Here is a 19,955-nt window from a genome sequence, read left to right as displayed (position 1 = left end):
AGCCGCAGACTCCGCCCACATCCCCGGCCGCGCTCTAGGTGAGGCGCCAAGCGGTCTTCGCTTGAGGGTCTGAGGCTGCGAAAGGGGCTTAACCTGCGAAAGGGGCTTAACCATGAATGGTTCCTGCGAGAGGTCTGGGGAGGATGAAGAGCAGGAGGAAGAGGCGACGGCGGCCTGTGGACGTCTTGTAGGGGTCCCCCAGGCCAAGCAGGGTCCCGAGGCCGATTCGAACGCCGACCTGGAGACACAAGGTGCTCAGGGCAGGGGCCAGGCCCGTCTCCTCCCCTTGGAGGCTTCTCCCACAGGGGTTGTGGGAGGTGGGTTGGGGCCGAGGAGGCAGGAGACCCCTGTTCAGCAGGGCGCGCGCGTAGCCCTCTGCGGGGCGTCTGCAGCCCCTCGCCCTCCCCTCGGCGCTCCTGGCGGCATCAGTAACTTTAGCATGAGAAGGCTCTTCCAGAAGGAGGTTAAAATGCAAAATCCCGCCAGACAGTGCACCAAGGGCTGTCCCGGCCTGAAATGCAATCAGAGCTGGGTTTTCCCAATCCATAGGTAAAACTAAGCTAATGGATGTATAGAATTTAGAACTACTTCTGTTTTTTCCCCGGGAAGATATTCACAAAACACTTGTGGTCTGCAATCGGGTTAAAAGACACAGCGTGCAATTTGGCATCAGACAGGCAGAGGCCTGACTCTGGCAGGACTGGCTACCACTAGCTGTGGTACTTTATTTATGAATTCATTTATTAGAGCCAGTGTCTTGCTCTGTCACCCAGATTTCAGTGCAGTGGCAGGATCCATAGCTCACTGCAGCTTTGAACTCTGCACTCCAGTGAGCCTCCTGCCTCAGCCTCCTGAGTCGCTGAGACTACAGGGAGCCACCACATCTGGCTAATTTAAATAATTTTTTATCTCACTATGTTGCCCAGGTTGTCCAGCTTGCTTTTGACAGCTGTATGACTTTAAGGAAAAGATTTGCGTTGCCTTAGCCTCGATGTTCCCATCTGTCATATGGGGGCAGTGGTCCCAAGGAGTGTAGGGAGCAGTGCTTCTAGAGGCAAACAATAGGCCAGGTAGTGATGCAGGGCAGGGGAGGAGGCAGGTGGCTATAGCCATGCAGGGGTTCACATTCATCCTGCTGTCTCCTACCAGGCACCCATGGGCTTGAAGAACTGGTCGGGGACACCCTCTACCTGAGGTCCTGCTGGATCCATAGCGTTGTGCCCATCTTCTGCTTTCTGTGCCAAGGGAGCTCCCCAGAGCTGAACCTGCCGCATGGTGGCCTGGGGCCCCAGGTACCAGTGGAAGGACACTGGTTCCAGGCTTACAGGGAGAGGCCCCGGGAGACAACAGCCATGGGAGTGCCCCTGAGTCTGTCCCCTACACTTGCCAGCTTCTGCCTGTGCCAGTCACGCCCTACCCTCCACATCTGGGAGACAGATGGGATTGAGGCTATGACAGATGGCATTAAGGGTTGGGGAGCCTGCAAGCTTCTAACCCGCTGGGGGCTCTGGGAGAGGTGGGAGTGGGGGGGAGACCTGGGCGGGGCCTAAAAGGAGAAGCAGGTGTCTCTTAAGCAGGTGGGAAGCGGGGTACTTTCCAGGTCAGGGACGTGGAGTGGGCTGAGCCCTGGAGCATGAGCCAGGATAGTGGCCAGTGTGTTTGCTCTGTCTGTCCCAGGGTGCCGAGCTCTGGCTTCCTCATTGAGCTCCAATCCATATGTCAAGTAGCTGAACCTTTGGGACAATGGGCTCTATGGGGCAGGTACAGAGGCCCTGGCAGGTGCCCTGAGCAAAAGCAGCAGCATCCGTGGTAGGTGCTGGGCCTGGGTCAGGTGGGCAGGCGTCAGTCCTCCCTTTCCTCAGGGATGTGCCTCCACCCCCGAAAGCTGGGCCATGTCACCTGGGGCCTGCTGGTGTTGCTGGTGGATAGAAGAGGGGCCTCATCACAGGAGGGGGCATGTGGGGTGGAGTTAGACCCTCCGCTGTGCAGTCAATGCTGGATACAAGTCCCCTCCTCACTCACCCCACCCCACCACTCTCCTTCCTTGCTGGCTGGAACCCATTCTCCTGCCCTGCCCTGCACATAAGAGACTCCCAGTGCCTGAATGCAGGGTGGAAAGTCCTGCAACACAGAGAGTTGCGGACTGGGAAGTTCAAGAAAGGGGTGGGCAAGGTGTAAGTTCATTGGAGCTGAATCCAAATGCTGGCTCTGCCACTGAGAAAACAGGGTGACTTATGAAAGCAGCTCAGTTTCCAATCTGTGAAATGGCCCCCACAATATCTTATGGGCTTGGGGCTGTGGTGAGCATGAAGTGAAACACGCTCCTGAAGTGGTCAGCAGAGTGTGTGACCCATGTAAGCGCTCTATGCATGGCCACCTGGGCTGTTATTGCCAATCCTGGCAATGGGGCCATGAGGGCTTCTGAAGTGGGTGGTGATATCACTGCCAGACACAATCATTGACGGGGTGGCTGCCCCCCACCACAGCAGTCTCTACAGTACCAAGAGGTAGGCGGTTTTAACCACTTGACACAGAAGCTCGTGGGCACACAGGGAGAGGGAGGTCAGGGGCAGAGGGGACCCAGCCATTGGGAGCCAGAGCTACCATCCAACCCCGGGACAGTTCACCTATAAGGCCCCTTCCTCTGCCTCAGACCTGGAGGTTTGGCGGATGGCAGAAGAGGGACATGGGGGGGGGGTGCCTGGCTTTGCATCCCACTGACTGAGGAGTGGATCTGTCCGCCAGATGTGGAGCTGTCGGAGAACCAGCTGGGAGTGGCAGGAGCCCAGGCCCTCTGTGCCACCCGCACCGTGAATCAGGCCATATGGAAGATACAGCTGTCAGGGAATGGCCTGGAGGAGCAGGCGGCCCAGTACCTTGCTGAAATCCTGCTGGCCCACACAGACCTGAAGTCCCTGGACCTGAGCTATAACCAGCTGAATGAGCAAGCAGGTAACGCCTGCCCAGGGCACCATGGGCCATAAAAGCTCAGCTTCCTAGGGCAAGGGTGGGTGGAGGTTGGCAGGACCGCACTGCACATCGCCAGGGAGCATGTGCTCTGGCTCCTGCTCCCCGCACCCCACCTTGCCCCACTCCTCTTCCACTCCAGCCACACAGAACTCTTCATTCCTTCCACAAATATCTCATTGCCCACTGCTGTATGTGCTGCGCACTGACTTAGCCACCAGGGATCCACCTTGAACAAAACCAAGTTCCTGGCCTCAAGGAACAATGTTGACAACATCATTCTCAGAAGAAACAAATAGTTTCTGCTTCTGAAGAAGAATGGGGACCCCTTGCTTTAAAGAGGTGGCTGGGGAGGCCTCTGTGAAGTGACATTTAAGCTGAAATGTGCAGAGTGGGAAGGAGTCAGCCTTGGCAAGATCAGAGGGAGAGCATTTCAAGCAGAGGAACCGTGAGCATGCGGGCCTGTTCCCACACTGGCAGACAGCAGTGTGACTAGGCTAGGGAGCCAGGGAAGCGTGGCCAGGCTGTGGGGTGGAGAGGCAGAGGGGGCTGCAGGACTGTTGACTGTGGCAAAAAAGGGTGAAGATTTTGTTCCAGGTGAGATAGAAGACATGGTTGAGATTCCTTGATCTCATCACTCTCATGCTCCTGAGTGTTTGTTTTGCCAGGAATATGCACTTCCACCTGCCTCTCCTCAAATGGTCTAATAATAGTAAGGATCACCTGGGACCCTGGGTTAGGCATGCAGATGCTGACCCTGGACCTGCTGAACCAAACTCTTAGGGGAACGCCCGTGAATCTGCATTTTAATGGATGCCCCAGGAGAACTCTCTTTTCTGCAGTGTTTCAGAATCTCTGATCTGGCTCAAGCAGCTTAGAGGGAGTGGGATGGCACCAGACTTGGCCTTTGAGAATTAGCCCTGACGTGTAACTGCCAGAGAACCAAGTTGCCTTCTAAAAAAATTACTACTGGGAGTCAGTGAAATTAAAAGACAGGCTTATTTCAGACTTTGACAAACTGAATATAGGGGTCTCTTTGGACCTGCACAGTAAAAGGGCAAGTGCCGGAGAGGCAGCCAGGATGGAGGGCCTGGAAGCTAAGGTGGTATGAAGGCTTCACAAACAGACACATGTACATGAGGGAGGTGGGTGGGGACTGGAAATGGACAGGCCCAGCAAGGCCATTTTTTTTTCTCCAGAAGGAGATCTGTGGGAGGGCCCGACTCCCTTGAGAGGTGAAGGAGCTTGGGTCTCTGCCTCCACCACTTGATCTGTAGCAATGGTAGCACCTACAACATAGGACCGCTACAAGGGTCACACAGAACAAGCATTGGCAGTTGTAGGAGTGTGTAGAAGAAAGAATCTTCCTACCCTTGAGCTGTTCAGCAAAAACAGGGCCTCCCTACAAAGTGGGGGATTACTGTCTGACCCTGCCAGCCCTAGAAATGTCTGAGTAAAGAGAAAAGCATATGTATTTGAGTACCTGTATTATCAAATCCGGTGCTGGGCGCTGAGTCTAGTTCTCAGGTAGAAAGGGGGCAATGCCCTGAGTCCTTGCTTCTGTGCAGGGAGCTCTCCATGGTGCTAAAAAAAGTGTCTGTAGCCACGGGTGCCAGTCCAGCAGGCTCGCTGAGCGCTCTGGTTAATCCATCCATTTTTATTCTGTGTATTTCTTCAAACCAGCCTTCCTAGACCTATGTTAGGTGCTGGGATCATGGAGAGAGGTCAACTTCAGATCTCCAAGGGACTCTCAGACTGGTAGGAAAGACCCACTAGGCAGAGAGAGGTTTAATGGCCAGAGCCGTGGAAGGACATGGGGCTCAAGGCCGTCCAGTAAGCTCAGCCAGGCAGGCAAGGCTTCCTGATGCTATGAACCCAGATTAGAAGGATGAGGAGGCTCACGCCTGTAATCTCAGCACTTAGGAAGACCAAGGCGGGAGGATCACTTGAGCCATGGAGTTTGAGACCAGCCTGGGCAACGTAGCAAGAAGAACTTGTCTCTACTAAAAATAAAAACAACAACAACAAAAAAATAGCTGGGCATGGTGGCACATGCCTGTAGTCCTAGCTACTCAGGAGACTGAGGCAGGTGGATTACTTGACTCCAGGAGGTCAAGACTGCAGTGAGCTATGATTGCACCACTGCACTCCAACCTGGGTGACACAATGAGACCCTGTCTAAAAAAAAAAAAAAAAAAAAAGGATTAGGAGGATGACGAGCTGTTAGCCATGTGCAGAAGGGGCTTTTAATTGGAGGACAGCCCGCAGACATGCTGGTGCTGGTGCTTTCGCAAATTGAAAAGAGGTCAAGGCCGGGCGCGGTGGCTCACGCCTGTAATTCCAACACTTTGGGAGGCCAAGGCGGGTGGATCACTTGGGGTCGGGAGTTGGAGACCAGCCTTCCCAACCTGGTGAAACCCTGTCTCTACTAAAAATACAAAAATTAGCTGGGCGTGGTGGCGGGTGCCTGTAATCGCAGGTACTAGGGAGGGTGAGGCAGGGGAATCACTTGAACCCGGGAGGCAGAGGTTGCGGTGAGCTGAGATCGCACCATTGCACTCCAGCCTGGGTGACAGAATGAGACTCTGTCTCAAAAAAAAAAAAAAAAATTGGGCATGGTGGTGTATGATTTGTACGCCCAGCCTGCAAAGGATGCTGAGGCAGGAGAATCATTTGAGTCTGGGAGTTTGAGCCCAGCCTGAGCAACACAGTGAGATCCTATTAAAAAAAAAAAAAAAAAAAAAAGGAAGAATCAGTTCCAAAGTCCTCCAAAATGAGTATTGAGTCCCAGCTTGGCTCTTCCCTGAGCAGGGATGTGCCTCTCCCTTTCTGGTGGCCAGAAACTCACTCTTCACTAAGAAAGTGAAAAAAGGAAAAATAGCTCGGAGCACTTTGAGCTATGTGGGGTATACAGAATTTATCAGGCCCAGAGTCGTGAATATGAGACTTCAGGCAGGGCACAGTGGCTCACGCCTGTAATTCCAGACTCAGGAGGCCAAGGTGGGAGGATCACTTTAGTCCAGAGGTTCAAGACCAGACTGGGCAACATCAGGAGACCCTCGTCTCTTCAAAAACTTAAAAAAAAAAAAAAATAGCTGGGCATGGTGGCACACACCTGTGGTCCTGAGCCCAGGAGGTTCAGCCTGTAGTGAGCTATGACAATGCCAATGCATTCCAGCTTGGGGGACAGAGCCAGACCCTGTTTCAAAATAAGAAGAAGAAGAAAAAGATTAAAATGAATATGGGACTTCAGTAACACACTTCGTACCAATGCCCAGAGGCCAGCTGTTTAAAGGCATTTTGTTCCTGACTGGCTTAATGTATTATCTTCGCGTTCCTGGAATTTGTGATGCAAAGAATAATATATGGACAATCAATAGCTTATGCTATTTTAATACAGATTCTTGTGGCAAGGGAAGCTGAAGTGATAGGATTGCTTGAGGCCAGGAGTTGAAGACCAGCCTCAGTGAGACCCATCTTAATCTTTTTAAAAAGAGCAATTTTTGGTAAACCACTTAGGAACTGCCTCTTCTTTTCATTTAAAAACAGCATCTCTGGCCTAGTGTGGTGGTTCATGCCTGTAATCCCAGCACTTTGGGAGGCTGAAGCAAGCATATTGCCTGAGTCCAGGAGTACAAGACCAGCCTGGGCAACATGGCGAAACCCTGTGTCTACAAAAAAAAAAATACAAAAAATTAGCTAGGCATGGTGGCATTTGCCTGTAGTCTCAGCTATTTGGAAGGCTGAGGTGGAAGGATTGCCTAAGCCTGAGGAGGTTTGAGGCTGCAGTGAGCTGTGATCTCATCACTGCACTCCAGCCTGGGCAACAGAGTGAGACCCTGTCTCAAAAAATAATAATAACACAGCATATTGTAACTGCTGTTAATTAGACTGTGTAATTAAGGCAACTTTAATCTATGCTCCAGGGTTTCAGTTCTCAAATATGGCAATAATAAACTTTTTTTTTTTTTGAGACAGTCTCTCGCTCTGTCACCCAGGCTGGAGTGCATTCTGGGTTCAAGCCATTCTTTTGCCTCAGCCTCCTAAGTAGCCGGGACTATAGGTGTGCACCACCATGCCGGCTAATTTTGTTTCGCTGTGTTGGCCAGGCTGGTCTCAAACTCCTGACCTCAAGTGATCCATCTGCCTCGGCCTCCCAAAGTGCTAGCATTACAGGTGTGAACCACTGCGGCCAGTCAGATTTCTAACTTCTAACTTTTAATGTAGCTTCAGGTAGGAAAGACGTATGTACCTATAGAATTACCTAGGCGGGGCGGGGGGTGCAAGAGCTTATTTCCCTTCACTGGAAACTGTTCCTGCTGACATTTATCCCAGAGCTGACTTTAACTTCCTAGAACCTTAAATTGCATTTGCAGTTTGGTTATCACACAGAGACATTTTCTTTTCTTTTCTTTTGACAGAGTCTCGCTCTGTGGCCAGGCTGCAGTGCAGTGGTGCCATCTCACTGCAATCTCTGCCTCCCAGGCCCAAGTGATTCCCCTGCCTCAACCTCCTGAGTAGCTGGGATTACAGGCGCACACCACCACGCCCAGCTAATTTTTTGTATTTTAGTAGAGACAGGGTTTCCCTATGTTAGCCTCTCGATCTTCTGACTTTGTGATCCTCCCGCCTCGGCCTCCCATGGTGCTGGGATTATAGGCGTGAGCCACCGCGCCCGGCCCCAAACACACACATTTTCTTTTTTTTTTTTTTTTTGAGACGGAGTCTTGCTCTGTCACCCAGGCTGGAGTGCAGTGGCGCGATCTCAGCTCACTGCAAGCTCCTCCTCTCGGGTTCACGCCATTCTCCTGCCTCAGCCTCCCGAGTAGCTGGGACTACAGGCACCCGCCACTTCACCCGGCTAGTTTTTTGTATTTTTTAGTAGAGACGGGGTTTCACCGTATTAGCCAGGATGGTCTCGATCTCCTGACCTCATGATCCGCCCGTCTCGGCCTCCCAAAGTGCTGGGATTACAGGCTTGAGCCACCGCGCCCGGCCAACACACACACACACATTTTCTACCAGACACTGCCACTGTTGACCTACAACATGTAGCTCATGTACTTTGAACAGCATGTACTTTGTAGAAGTGAACAGTCCTGGAACGTGTCCACCTTGGTGTACAGTAGGCCTTACAGCCTCACAGCACATGTGTTCTCTTTGTAGATGAAGTGTACACAGGGACCTACAGGCCGCTCTTCCACCCGGAGCAGCTGATCACCGAGAAGGAAGATGCAGCCAGTAATTACTCCAAAGGCCATTACACCATCGGCAAGGAGACCTGGTCCTGGACCGGATCCGCAAACTGGTAAGGAGAAGGCTTCGTGTGGACGTTGTCCTGCACGGGAGAACAGGCCTTGGATGGTGAAGGGAAGGTCATTTTCACAACACTTAGAGCAGCATCTCAAGTGCGACTGAGTCTGCAACGTCTTACTATGAAGTATGCGTAGTGATTTGGGCATAGATCTGTATTGTCTGCTTTTCTTTGCTTCAAAGTGTTATGTGCATTCGTTATGGATGGTCTGAATCCATATCAATGCTCAGAGGCAAAGAGAAGTGGCCCTGGCTTGGTGGAGGTTGGTGGTGTGGCTCCCATGGGCATTGGCTCACGTTGTCTGGTTTCTCTCAGGCGGATCTGTGCACGGGACTGCGGGGCTTCTTCATCTTCCACAGCTTTGGGGGCGGCACTGGCTCTGGGTTCATGTCTCTGCTCATGGAGTGGCTCTCGGTGGACTATGGGAAGAGTCCAAGCTAGAATTTGCCGTTTCCCCATCCCCCAGGTCTCCACGGCCGTGGTGGAGCCCTACAACTCCATCCTGACCACCTACATGACCCTGGAACATTCTGACTGTGCCTTCATGGTCCACGGCAAAGCCACCTATGACATGTCAGTGCAACCTGGACATCGAGTGTCCCACATACACCAACCTCAGTCATCTGATTAGGCAGATCATGTCCTCCATCACGGCCTCCCTGTGATTTGATGGGGCCCTGAATGTGGATCTGACAGAATTCCGAACCAACCTGGTGCCGTACCCCCATATCCACCTCCCCCTGGCCACCTACGCCCTGGTCATCTCAGCCAAGAAGGCCTACCACGAGCAGCTGTCCATGGCCAAAATTGCCAATGCCTGCTTCGAGCCAGCCAATCAGATGGTCGCTGTGACCCTTGCCACGGCAAGTACATGTCCTGCTGCATGTTGTACAGCGGGGATGTGGTCTCCAAAGATGTCAGTGCGGCTGTCACCACCATTGAGAGCAAGCGCACCAACCAGTTTGTGGGTTGGTGTCCGACTGGATGTAAGGTAGGACTGGGTGAGGTGGAGTCCTTGTGCTGTCAGGAAGCAGCAGACCTGCAGAATAATGCTGCCCATGAAGGCCCACATCCTTTGTGGAGACAACCCCTTTTCATGTCAGCTAGGTTGCAAGGAGAATAATTTTAGTAATTTATTTCCTACCGCCTTATACTTTACCAAATACTTTATGTTCCCTTATATATTACCGCCACCCTTTAAAGTTCATGGGGCTGGCTCAAGCCTGTAATCCCAGCACTTTGGGAGGCCGAGATGGGCGGATCACGAGGTCAGGAGATCGAGACCATGCTGGCTAACACGGTGAAACCCCGTCTCTACTAAAAAATACAAAAAATTAGCCGGGCGAGGTGGCGGGCGCCTGTGGTCCCAGCTACTCGGGAGGCTGAGGCGGGAGAATGGCGTGAACCCAGGAGGCAGAGCTTGCAGTGAGCTGAGATTGGGCCACTGCACTCCAGCCTGGGCGACAGAGCGAGACTCCGTCTCAAAAAAAAAAAAAATAAATAAAGTTCATGGGGCAATATCACCAGCATCTTACACTTTAGAAAACAGAGGCTGAGGCCGGGCATGGTGGCTCACGCCTATAATCCCAGCACTTTGGGAGGCCGAGGCCTGTGGCTCACGAGGTCAGGAGATTGAGACCATCCTGGCTAACACAGTGAAACCCCGTCTCTACTAAAAATACAAAAAATTAGCGGGGCATGGTGACGGGCACCTGTGGTCCCAGCTACTCAGGAGGCTGAGGCAGGAGAATGGTGTGAACCTGGGAGGTGGAGCTTGCAGTGAGCCGAGATCATGCCACTGCACTCCAGCCTGGGCGACAGAGCGAGACTCCATCTCAAAAAAAAAAAAAAAGAAAGAAAACAAAGGCTGAGATAGCTTTAGGTGTCTGAAGCCTCACAGGCAGCAAGTGATGCAGAGAGAAATCAGAGATGATCTGACTGCAGGTCCTGGTCTGTCCTCCACATTACTCCACTGTTTACTTTAGTAATTTATCAGGTTCTATGGTATCATTTTTTGTGTTTTAAACAGTGGTTTTTACACTTTACATCATGTTGGTCACCTGTTGTCACTGAAGTTTGGGCAACACTATGTTTCTGTGAAGATTTTTAAATACATCGTGCAGTGTTTACTGTGAAGACCAAAGGCAGGTCTTTGCCCTTTCTCCAAACCAAGCAGAGACCTCTGCCTCACACACAATCAGACTGATGATTTGGTGCTCCTTTAGCTGTGCTTACAGTCCATTGTCTACCAAGAGAAAAGTACCATGTATTTGGAAGCCAAATAACAGAATGTCAGGCTCAAAGATCTGTTGTGATGACTAGGCTAAATGCCTCACCACACCTGTGTTGGTCAACTTTGTGCCCTATGGTTAGTTAAGAGCCCTTGTCTACAGTGGTTTCCACATTAGGCAAAGCTATAGATCCCACATTTGTAAGTGTCAATGAGTTCTGAAAGTGTTGGAGGAGTTGCAAGTTGCAGGATCATTCTAGATTGAAATGATATGAGAAAGTCACAGGTATGTGTCTTCCTTTTCCCATGTGGAATGGCCATAGCTTGCCTCTGAACACACACAACTTCTTGAATCTGTCTGGCCCTCTGTCAGCCACTTTACAACACCTTGACACAGATCATCTCTATTTTTCATCTCACGTTGATGTAAATTGTCTTTAAGTTGACAGATTTAAAGTGATTCATAGAACAGGGTAAAATCGGCCAGGCTTAGTGACACATGCCTGTAATCCCAGCATTTTGAGAAGCCAAGGTGGGAAGATCGCTTGAACCCAGGAGTTCAAGACCATCCTGGGCAACATAGTGAGACCCTGTCTCTACAAAAGATATAAAAATTATCTGGGTATGGTTGTGCATGCCTGCAGTCACAGCTAATGGGGAGGCGGAGGTGGGAGGATCGCTTGAGACAGGGAGGCAGAGGTTGCAATGAGCCAAGATCACACCACTGCACTCCAGCCTGGGCAACAAAGTGTGACTGTCTCAAAAAAAAAAAAAAAAAAAAGGAAAAAGAAGGGTAAAATCTACAACAGTTACACCAGCCTGGAATGTTCATTACATGTTACATAGGAGGATTACAGACCTTGGATGTTAGATGTTACAAGTAGGATGTGAAACCTTCCATTCTGTGTCTAATTACTAAGCCTCTCGACTTGAGTAGAGGAATTTTTCTTTCAATTGGTGTTACATTTGGAAGGTGAAGACATCCTTAGCTGGCAGGCACCGTGGGAGATGCTGCGCTCTGCAAAGGTTTCCTGTTGTAGCTAAGTCTTGTGAGACAGTAGTCTGTGGGGAGATAAAGTCACAGCCTCTCCTGTCCTCCCAGAAGATAGTCCAGCTCCAGATGGACCTTGTTGAATTCTCTTTGCTCTAAGTTCCTTTTTGTCAGTCTTAGTGTGATTTACCATACATTCTTTTTTGTTTGTTTGTTTGTTTTGAGATGGAGTTTCACTCTTGTCACCCAGGCTGGAGTGCAGTGATGTGATCTCGGCTCACTGCAACCTCTGCCTCTGCAGTTCAAGCAATTCTCCTGCCTCAGCCTCCTGAGTAGCCGGGATTACAGGCGCCCACCACCACATCCGGCTAATTTTTTTTTTTTTTTTTTCTGAGACAGAGTCTCGCTCTGTCGCCCAGGCTGGAGTGCAGTGGCGCGAACTTGGCTCACTGCAAGCTCTGCCTCCTGGGTTCATGCCATTCTCCTGCCTCAGCCTCCCTAGTAGCTGGGACTACAGGCGCCCGCCACCTCGCCTGGCTAGTTTTTTTTATTTTTATTTTTTGTATTTTTTAGTAGAGCCAGGGTTTCACCATGTTAGCCAGGATGGTCTTGATCTCCTGACCTTGTGATCCACCCACCTCAACCTCCCAAAGTACTGGGATTACAGACATGAGCCACCACGCCCGGCCAATTTTTTGTATTTTTTTTTTTTTTTTTTTTTGAGACGGAGTCTCGCTGTGTCGCCCAGGGTGGAGTGCAGTGGCCGGATCTCAGCTCACTGCAAGCTCCGCCTCTCGGATTTTTACGCCATTCTCCTGCCTCAGCCTCCCGAGTAGGCGGGACTACAGGCGCCCGCTACCTCGCCCGGCTAGTTTTTTGTATTTTTTAGTAGAGACGGGGTTTCACTGTGTTAGCCAGGATGGTCTCGAACTCCTGACCTCGTGATCCGCCCGTCTCGGCCTCCCAAAGTGCTGGGATTACAGGCTTGAGCCACCGCGCCCGGCCAAATTTTTTGTATTTTTAGTAGAGATGGGGTTTCGCCATGTTGGGCAGGCTGGTCTTGAACTTCTGACCTCAGGTGATCCACCCACCTTGGCCTCCCAAAGTGCTGGGATTACAGGTGTGAGCCACCGCACCCGGCCAACCATATGTTCTTTAACAACCATTTGCTGCTTTTTTTTTTTTTTTTTTTTTTTTTGAGATGGAGTCTCACTCTGTCATCCAGGCTGGAGTACAACAGAACACACTGCAACCTCCGCCTCCCAGGTTCAAGCACTTCTCCTGTCTCGGCCTCTCGAGTAGCTGGAATTACAGGTGCGCACCACCATGCCTGGCTAATTTTTGTATTTTTAGTAGAGACAGGGTTTCACCATGTTGGCCAAGCTGGTCTCGAGCTCCTGAACTCAAGTGATCCACCTGCCTTGGCCTCCCAAAGTGCTGGAATTACAGGCGTCAGTCGCTGCACCCAGCCTCGGATACGCTATTTTCCAAGAGTCTTTTCCATGCTTAAAAACATTTGGGGACTGGGCAGAGTGGCTCATTGCCTGTAATCCCAACACTTTGGGAGGCTGAGGTCAGTGGCTCACCTGAGCTCAGGAGTTCAAGACCAGCCTAGGCAACATGGTGAAACCTCATCTCTACCAAAAATACAATTAGCCAGGCATGATGCCACGCACCTGTAGCTACTTGGAAGTCTGAGGTAGGACGATCACTTGAGCCTAGGAGGCAGAGGTTGCAGTGAGCCAAGATCACACCACTGCACTCCAGCCTGGGTGACCAAGTGAGGCCCTTTCTCACCAAAAAAAAAAAAAAAAGCTTGAGTCCAGGAGTTCAGGATCAGCCGGGGGAACATGATGAAACCCCATCTCTACACAAAATACAAAAAATTAGCCGGGTGTGATGGCACACACCTATAGTTCTACCTACTTGGGAGGCTGAGGTGGGAGGATCACCTGAGCCTGGGAGGCAAATGTTGCAGTGAGCTATGATTGTGCCACTGTACTCCAGCCTGGGTGACAGAACAAGACCCTTAGAAAAAAAAAAACCAAACATTTGGGTTTTTTGTTATAAAAGTACTTATGTTGGCCAGGCACCATGTCTCACACCTGTAATCCATGGGGTAGATGGCTTGAGCCCAGGACTTTGAGAGCAGCCTGGGCAACACGGCAAAACCCTGTCTCTACAAAAAATAAAAAATTAGCTGGGCATGGTGGCACATTTCCTGTAGTGCTAGCTACTCAGGAAGCTGAGACAGGAGGACTGCTCAAGCCTGGGAGGTTGAGGCTGCAGTGAGCCAAGATGGCACCACTGTACTTCACTCTAACCTGGGCAACATAACAAGACCCTATCTCAAAAAAAAAAAAAAAAAAAAAAAGCTGGGTGCGGTCGGTGGCTCATGCCTATAATCTCAGCATTTTGGGAGGCCAAGGTGGGCGGATCACCTGAGGTCAGGAGTTCGAGACCAGCCTGGCCAACATGGTGAAACCCTGTGTCTACTAAAAATACAAAAATTAGCCAGGTGTGGTGGTGGTTGCCTGTAATTCCAGCTACTCTGGAGGCTGAGGCAGGAGAATCACTTGAACCCAGGAGGTGGAAGTTGCAGTGAGCTGAGATTGTGCCACTGCACTCCAGCCTGAATGACAGAGCAAGATTCCACCTCAAAAAAAAGCAAAAAACAAAACACAAAAAAAACCCAAAAAACTTGATATGGGCTGGGCGCAGTGACTCACACGTGTAATCACAGCACTTTGGAAAGCTGATGCAGGCGGATCACTTGAGGCGGGAAAATCGCTTGAACCCGTGAGGCAGAGGTTGCAGTGAGCTGAGATCACACCACTGCACCCAAGCCTGGGTGACAGAGTGAGACACTGTCTCAAAAACAACAAAAAACAAACAAACAAAAAAAACCCTGATATGTGGCAAAATACTAAAAGAATGCAGAAGACTGAAAAGCTGAAGTCCTCTTCTTCCCCAGAGCTGCTTCTGTCCTCTGAAAAACGTTCTGTACATATTCAAGGCATAGTAATCTCTCGTTATACAGGTGATGTTGGCAGTGGCCAGCAGACATGTATGTCCCTTTCCTGCAGGTGACAGGCCCAATCACTGCACACAGGTGGTCACAGTAAACAGAAAGCTGGCAGCACTCCCACTTGGAAGGGCTGATTGGCTTGGCCTTAGAGTTGTGGGAGAACACTCTCTGATCAGGGTACAAACCCTTCTCTCTGCCGCTTCCAACTCCTGTGGAGTCTGTCTGTATCTAGCTGCTGCTAACTGCTAAGTGCTTGTTAGGGCAGGGTAGGGTCACCGCCTCGGTAGGCGTTTGTCCTCCTCCGGCATGATGCTACCCTAGCTGCCCAAGGCTCTAGCCTGTGTATGTTATTACATAGATTTTTTTGCACACAAATACAGATTTCAACTCACTTTTTTTTTTTTTTACAAAGTATACAATATACCTTGGATGTATTTATATCCCAAGACAGGATTCTCATTCTTGTTCAGGTGTTTTACTGTATGGGTAATATGGGATATACACACACACACACACACATATATATTTTCCGAGACAGAGTCTCACTCTGTAGCCCAGGCTGGAGTGCAGTGGCAAAATCTCGGCTCACTGAAATCTCTGTCTTCCGGGCTCCATCTTACATGCCTGTAATCCCAGCTACTCAGGACGCTGAGGTAGGAGAATCGCTTGAACCTGGGAGACAGAGGTTGCAGTGAGCCGCGACTGCACCACTGCACTCCAGCCTGGGCAACAGTGCTAGACCCAGTCTTAACAACAACAGCAATAAAAAAAAAAAAAGGAGGAAGAAGAAAAAAAGAAAAAGGAAGTCATCAAAGGATATTGTCAATAGATAACAGATAATGCCAAAAATTCTTAAAACACAGTGTTGGAACTGGTCCACAGCTCTAATTTTTAATGAGCTACCATTTCTGAGGCCAATATAAACTTCATTCTATGCTGCCCATCTCTGACAGGTGGGCATTAACTACTAGCCCCCCACAGTAGTCCCTGTGGGAGACCTGGCCAAGGTGCAGTGGGCGGTGTGCATGCTGAGCAACACCATGGCCATCACGAAGGCCTGGGCCTGCCTGGATCGTAAGTTCGGCCAGGTGCGCCTTAGTGCACTGATAGGTGGGGGAAGGCATGGCAGAGGGGGAATTCTCCCAGGCCCGCAAGGATCTGGCAGTTCTGGAAAAGGATTATGAAGAGGTGGGCATGGATTCCATGGAAGCTGAGGCTGAAGAAGGCGAAGAATAGTGAGGGGAGGGTACGGCAGGCAACCATCCCTCTGTATTCCCCACCATAACGTTAGAAGAGCTAATTATCTATTAAAATTTCTGTATTGCAAATTAGCCGGGCGTGGCAGCGTGCGCCTGTGGTCCCAGGTACTCGGGAGGCCGAGGCAGGAGAATGGCGTGAACCCAGGAGGCAGAGCTTGCAGTGAGCTGAGATCGCCCCACTGCACTCCAGCCTGGGTGACAGAGCGAGACTCCGTCTCAATAAATAAATAAATAAATAAATAAAATTTCTGTATTGCGATATTGTCTTTCTCCTATGTTGTACTTTGAGAGATTCCTCCTCCAGATAACCTTTCTCTTCCAAGTGCATTTCTACGGGAAAAAACATCGATTTGTTTCATTTTTTTTTGAAACGAAGTCTCAACGGAGTGGTGCCCGCCACCACGCCCTGCTAATTTTTGTATTTTTAGTAGAGACGGGGTTTCACCGTGTTAGCCAGGATGGTCTGGATCTCCTGACCTCGTGATCCACCCGCCTCGGCCTCCCAAAGTGCTGGGATTACAGGCGTGAGCCACCGCGCCCGGCCAATTTGTTTTCTTGAAGAAATTAAGCATGCCAGTATGTTTAGTAATTGCATTACTTTCCTGATGCTGGCTTCAAAACACTAACTGAAAGAATTAGGACAAAATGCTTTACTTTTTTTTTTTTTTTTTTTTGAGCCGGAGTCTCACTCTGTCGCCCAGGCTGGAGTGCAGTGGCATGATCTCCGCTCGCTGCAGCCTCTGCCTCCCGGGTTCAAGCGATTCTCCTGCCTCAGCCTCCGGACTAGCTGGGACTACAGGCGCGCACCACCACACCCAGCTTTTTTTTTTTTTTTTTTTTTTTGTATTTTCAGTAGATTCGAGGTTTCACCATGTTGGCAGGATGGTCTCCATTTCCTGATCTTGTGATCCGCCCGCCTCGGCCTCCCAAAGTGCTGGGATTACAGGCGTTGAGCCACCGCGCCCGGCCTATTTTGCATTTAAACCTTCTGAAGCCCTTGAATGGAGAGGGTATTTTCACTGAGTCTTACGGGAGGAGATGAGGACTCAAGCAGCCCGCCGGGTCATGTGTCCACCGGCTTCGCAGGAGCAGTTCCCGACGCTGCCTGTCATACCGGCATCCTCAGCCTTTCCCCCCCTCCGTCACGCCCCTGCCGAAACTGGCTACAATGGAACCTCCGGCCCAGCACACGTCCCCAGTGTACTCAGGGGCATACCCTGCCCTCCCTCAAGTCCACCTCCCCGGTACAAGAGTGAGTGCCGGCTCTGGTTTTTGTCGGGTTCTTTTGTGCAAGCGTCCCAGGCCCCGTTTTCTTTCGTCAGTCAGAGGTCTTCCGGAAGCGAGCTGCCGCCCCCGCGGCTTTCGAGGCTCCCAGGACACTGCAGCTTTCCGCTCCCGGGCCGACCCGTACACTGGGGCCGCTTCATCGTGCCGGAGTGTTTACGGAGAAGAGTGAGGCCTGAACCGACGAAAGAGAAGCCCACATGGGCGACAACACTGGTAGTCCAAGGAGCTAGGACGACGCGGGCGCAACAGAGACTCGCACACTCGCGCCGCTTCCGAACCCAGCTCGCTAGGACCTCGCCCCGCCCCGCGGCGGAGCTCCTCCAGCTCTCCAGTCTCTATGGTACCAACTTCCGGCGCGCGCTACCCCTCGCGAGACTTCGGCGGCGCAGCAATGGCCAGACCGTGAGTGCCGCTGACAGAAGTCAAGAAACCGGCTGGGACGGGGTTGGGGCAACAACGGGCCGGGGGACACCCCGACGGGCCAGAGCCCTTTGGGGAGGAGCGGCGGCTAGAGGCGCGAGGCTCCTCTGGAAGCCCGGACAGCCGCTTGCGACTTAACTCCCGCCTCTTCCCCAGATGCCGCGTCACTGCTCCGCTGCCGGCTGCTGCACACGGGACACGCGCGAGACGCGCAACCGCGGCATCTCCTTCCACAGGTCAGCGCGCGTGCGCGGGTTCTCGTGCGCATGCGCTAGTCGTTGCTCGCCTCGGGCCGCAACTGCGTAGAGGCTTCGCGCCTTTCTCGGATCCTGAGGAGGCTTGAACCTGTGGGTGGGAGGCGGAGTGGGACGGTCCCCGCGGGACCAAATGCAGTCGGGACGGGGAGGACGGGAAGTCTAGCCGGCTTGGACGTGCCCCACTCTGTTACCTGCCAGACGACGCTGAGGAAACTGCTTTTCTTCTCGAGACTCCCATTGCCTCGTCTGTGCCGGGGCGGTGGTGCTTACCTGGCGGGGTCGCAGGGAGGTCTCGTGGCGGCGCGTGTTGGGTCTGCGTTTTCCCCCTGGGGAGCTTGGGCAGCATGAGCCCAGGGCTATGGACAGCCTGGTGCTCACGGGTTTGTGGCTCCACAGACTTCCCAAGAAGGACAACCCGAGGCGAGGCTTGTGGCTGGCCAACTGCCAGCGGCTGGACCCCAGCGGCCAGGGCCTGTGGGACCCGGCATCCGAGTACATCTACTTCTGCTCCAAACACTTTGAGGAGAACTGCTTTGAGCTGGTGGGAATCAGGTGAGGATTGGGGTAGGACGTGGGGCCTCGGGCGGATTGGGACAGCTGCAGGTCCTGAAGTCCCTTGAGCAGCCTGCGTCCGAGGGGGCTGTTTCCTCTTCCCAGCTCTGTACAGTGAGACCCACCCCCAGGATCACTGTGCCGTGACACGGGGAAAAACATGAGCCTTTCCAGAGAGGATTTTTCAGAGCCCCAATCTTGCCAGCAAGTCCACAAATCAAAGAATTCTTTTTGGCTGGTCAGCCCAGCTCTGCTTGTGCAGGTTTTCCACGCACCTCGACTTTGAGGGGTCCTGCAGGGAAGCGATTGGTGTGGCTCTGACTTGGCATTCCCCAGACTTATTGTTTGCGCGGTGCCTTCCAGCCTCCCACTGCGCTGGTGCTGGGGGCAGATTGGCCTGGGGAGGCAGCACTTGCTCTCCAGCTCATCTGGGTTGCTTTTCCCCACAGCGGATATCACAGGCTAAAGGAGGGGGCAGTCCCCACCATATTTGAGTCTTTCTCCAAGTTGCGCAGGACAACCAAAACCAAAGGACACAGTTATCCACCTGGCCCCCCTGAAGTCAGCCGACTCAGACGATGCAGGAAGCGGTATGTGGTATGGGTGGGGGATGCCCCACTCCTACCCCTAGGCTGAGAGACTGGGCCCTAGGGGGTCTGCCAGCAGTCTTAACTGGACAGGGTTCTTGCTGCACAGAATCTGTGGATCGGGTTTGGGCGTTAAGGGGATCAGGTGGACTGGTGGAGTGTGGTCTGGCAAGCCCTCAGCCTAGCCCATCAGTATCTCTTTTCCCCCTTACTAGCTGCTCCGAAGGCCGAGGGCCCACAACTCCATTTTCTCCACCTCCACCTGCTGATGTCACCTGCTTTCCTGTGGAAGAGGCCTCAGCACCTGCCACTTTGCCGGCCTCCCCAGCAGGGAGGCTGGAGCCTGGCCTTAGCAGCCCCTTTTCAGACCTACTGGGCCCCCTGGGTGCCCAGGCAGATGAAGCAGGCTGCAGTGCCCAGCCTTCGCCAGAGCGGCAGCCCTCCCCTCTCGAGCCACGGCCAGTCTCCCCCTCAGCCTATATGCTGCGCCTGCCCCCACCCGCTGGAGCCTACATCCAGAATGAACACAGCTACCAGGTGGGCAGCGCCTTACTCTGGAAGCGACGAGCTGAGGCAGCCCTTGATGCCCTTGACAAGGCCCAGCGCCAGCTGCAGGCCTGCAAGCGGCGGGAGCAGCGGCTGCGGCTGAGACTAACCAAGCTGCAGCAGGAGCGGGCACGGGAGAAGAGGGCACAGGCGGATGCCCGCCAGACTCTGAAGGAGCATGTGCAGGACTTTGCCATGCAGCTGAGCAGCAGCATGGCCTAAGGGAGGTGCCGCTGGACTGACTGAGGGGCTGCCCAGCAAGGCTGCTGCCTCTTCCTCCCTCAGATCCCACCAGGTGCCATAATAAAGCGGATTCTAGACAGAGGGCCTGCTGTATGGCTCAGCTGGGGGCTGGAGCCCCTCTGAGTACTAAGCTTGCTGTCCCAGACAGTGGCTGCAGCTTCCAGAGGGCTCAGTCCAAGCTCTTTGCCAAGGAGAACAGAGAGCCTGGCTGTCACACTTCAGAGCTACTGGTGGCAGACAGCCCTGCTAGTGCAGCTCCATGCCCCACAGGGTT

At 52.3% G+C, this 19,955-nt stretch overlaps 1 protein-coding gene and 1 pseudogene across 1 annotated transcript; both read left to right on the top strand.

Moving 5' to 3' along the window:
- Nucleotides 1-36: 36 nt before the first annotated feature.
- Nucleotides 37-15,915, top strand: LOC123566777 (tubulin alpha-3 chain-like; annotated as a pseudogene).
- Nucleotides 15,916-17,438: 1,523 nt separating this feature from the next.
- THAP7 (THAP domain containing 7) lies at nucleotides 17,439-19,760 on the top strand. The gene is made up of 5 exons (XM_005567910.4): nucleotides 17,439-17,478; nucleotides 17,653-17,732; nucleotides 18,150-18,305; nucleotides 18,755-18,895; nucleotides 19,108-19,760. Exons 2-5 carry the CDS (start codon nucleotides 17,653-17,655, stop codon nucleotides 19,658-19,660), a joined length of 930 nt encoding a protein of 309 aa, XP_005567967.2. The 5' UTR covers nucleotides 17,439-17,478; the 3' UTR covers nucleotides 19,661-19,760.
- Nucleotides 19,761-19,955: the final 195 nt, after the last annotated feature.

The sequence above is a fragment of the Macaca fascicularis genome, chromosome 10, assembly GCF_037993035.2.
Source record: "Macaca fascicularis isolate 582-1 chromosome 10, T2T-MFA8v1.1".
NCBI classification, from domain to species: domain Eukaryota; kingdom Metazoa; phylum Chordata; class Mammalia; order Primates; family Cercopithecidae; genus Macaca; species Macaca fascicularis.
This window is presented reverse-complemented; position numbering and strand designations above follow the sequence as displayed.

Coding starts and splice junctions, on each gene's coding strand:
- THAP7 (XM_005567910.4), top strand. CDS start 17,653: ATGCCGCGTCACTGCTCCGCTGCCGGCTGCTGCACACGGGACACGCGC. Junction 18,306..18,754: donor TTTGAGCTGGTGGGAATCAG/GTGAGGATTGGG, acceptor TTTTCCCCACAG/CGGATATCACAGGCTAAAGG. Junction 18,896..19,107: donor CTCAGACGATGCAGGAAGCG/GTATGTGGTATG, acceptor CCCCCTTACTAG/CTGCTCCGAAGGCCGAGGGC.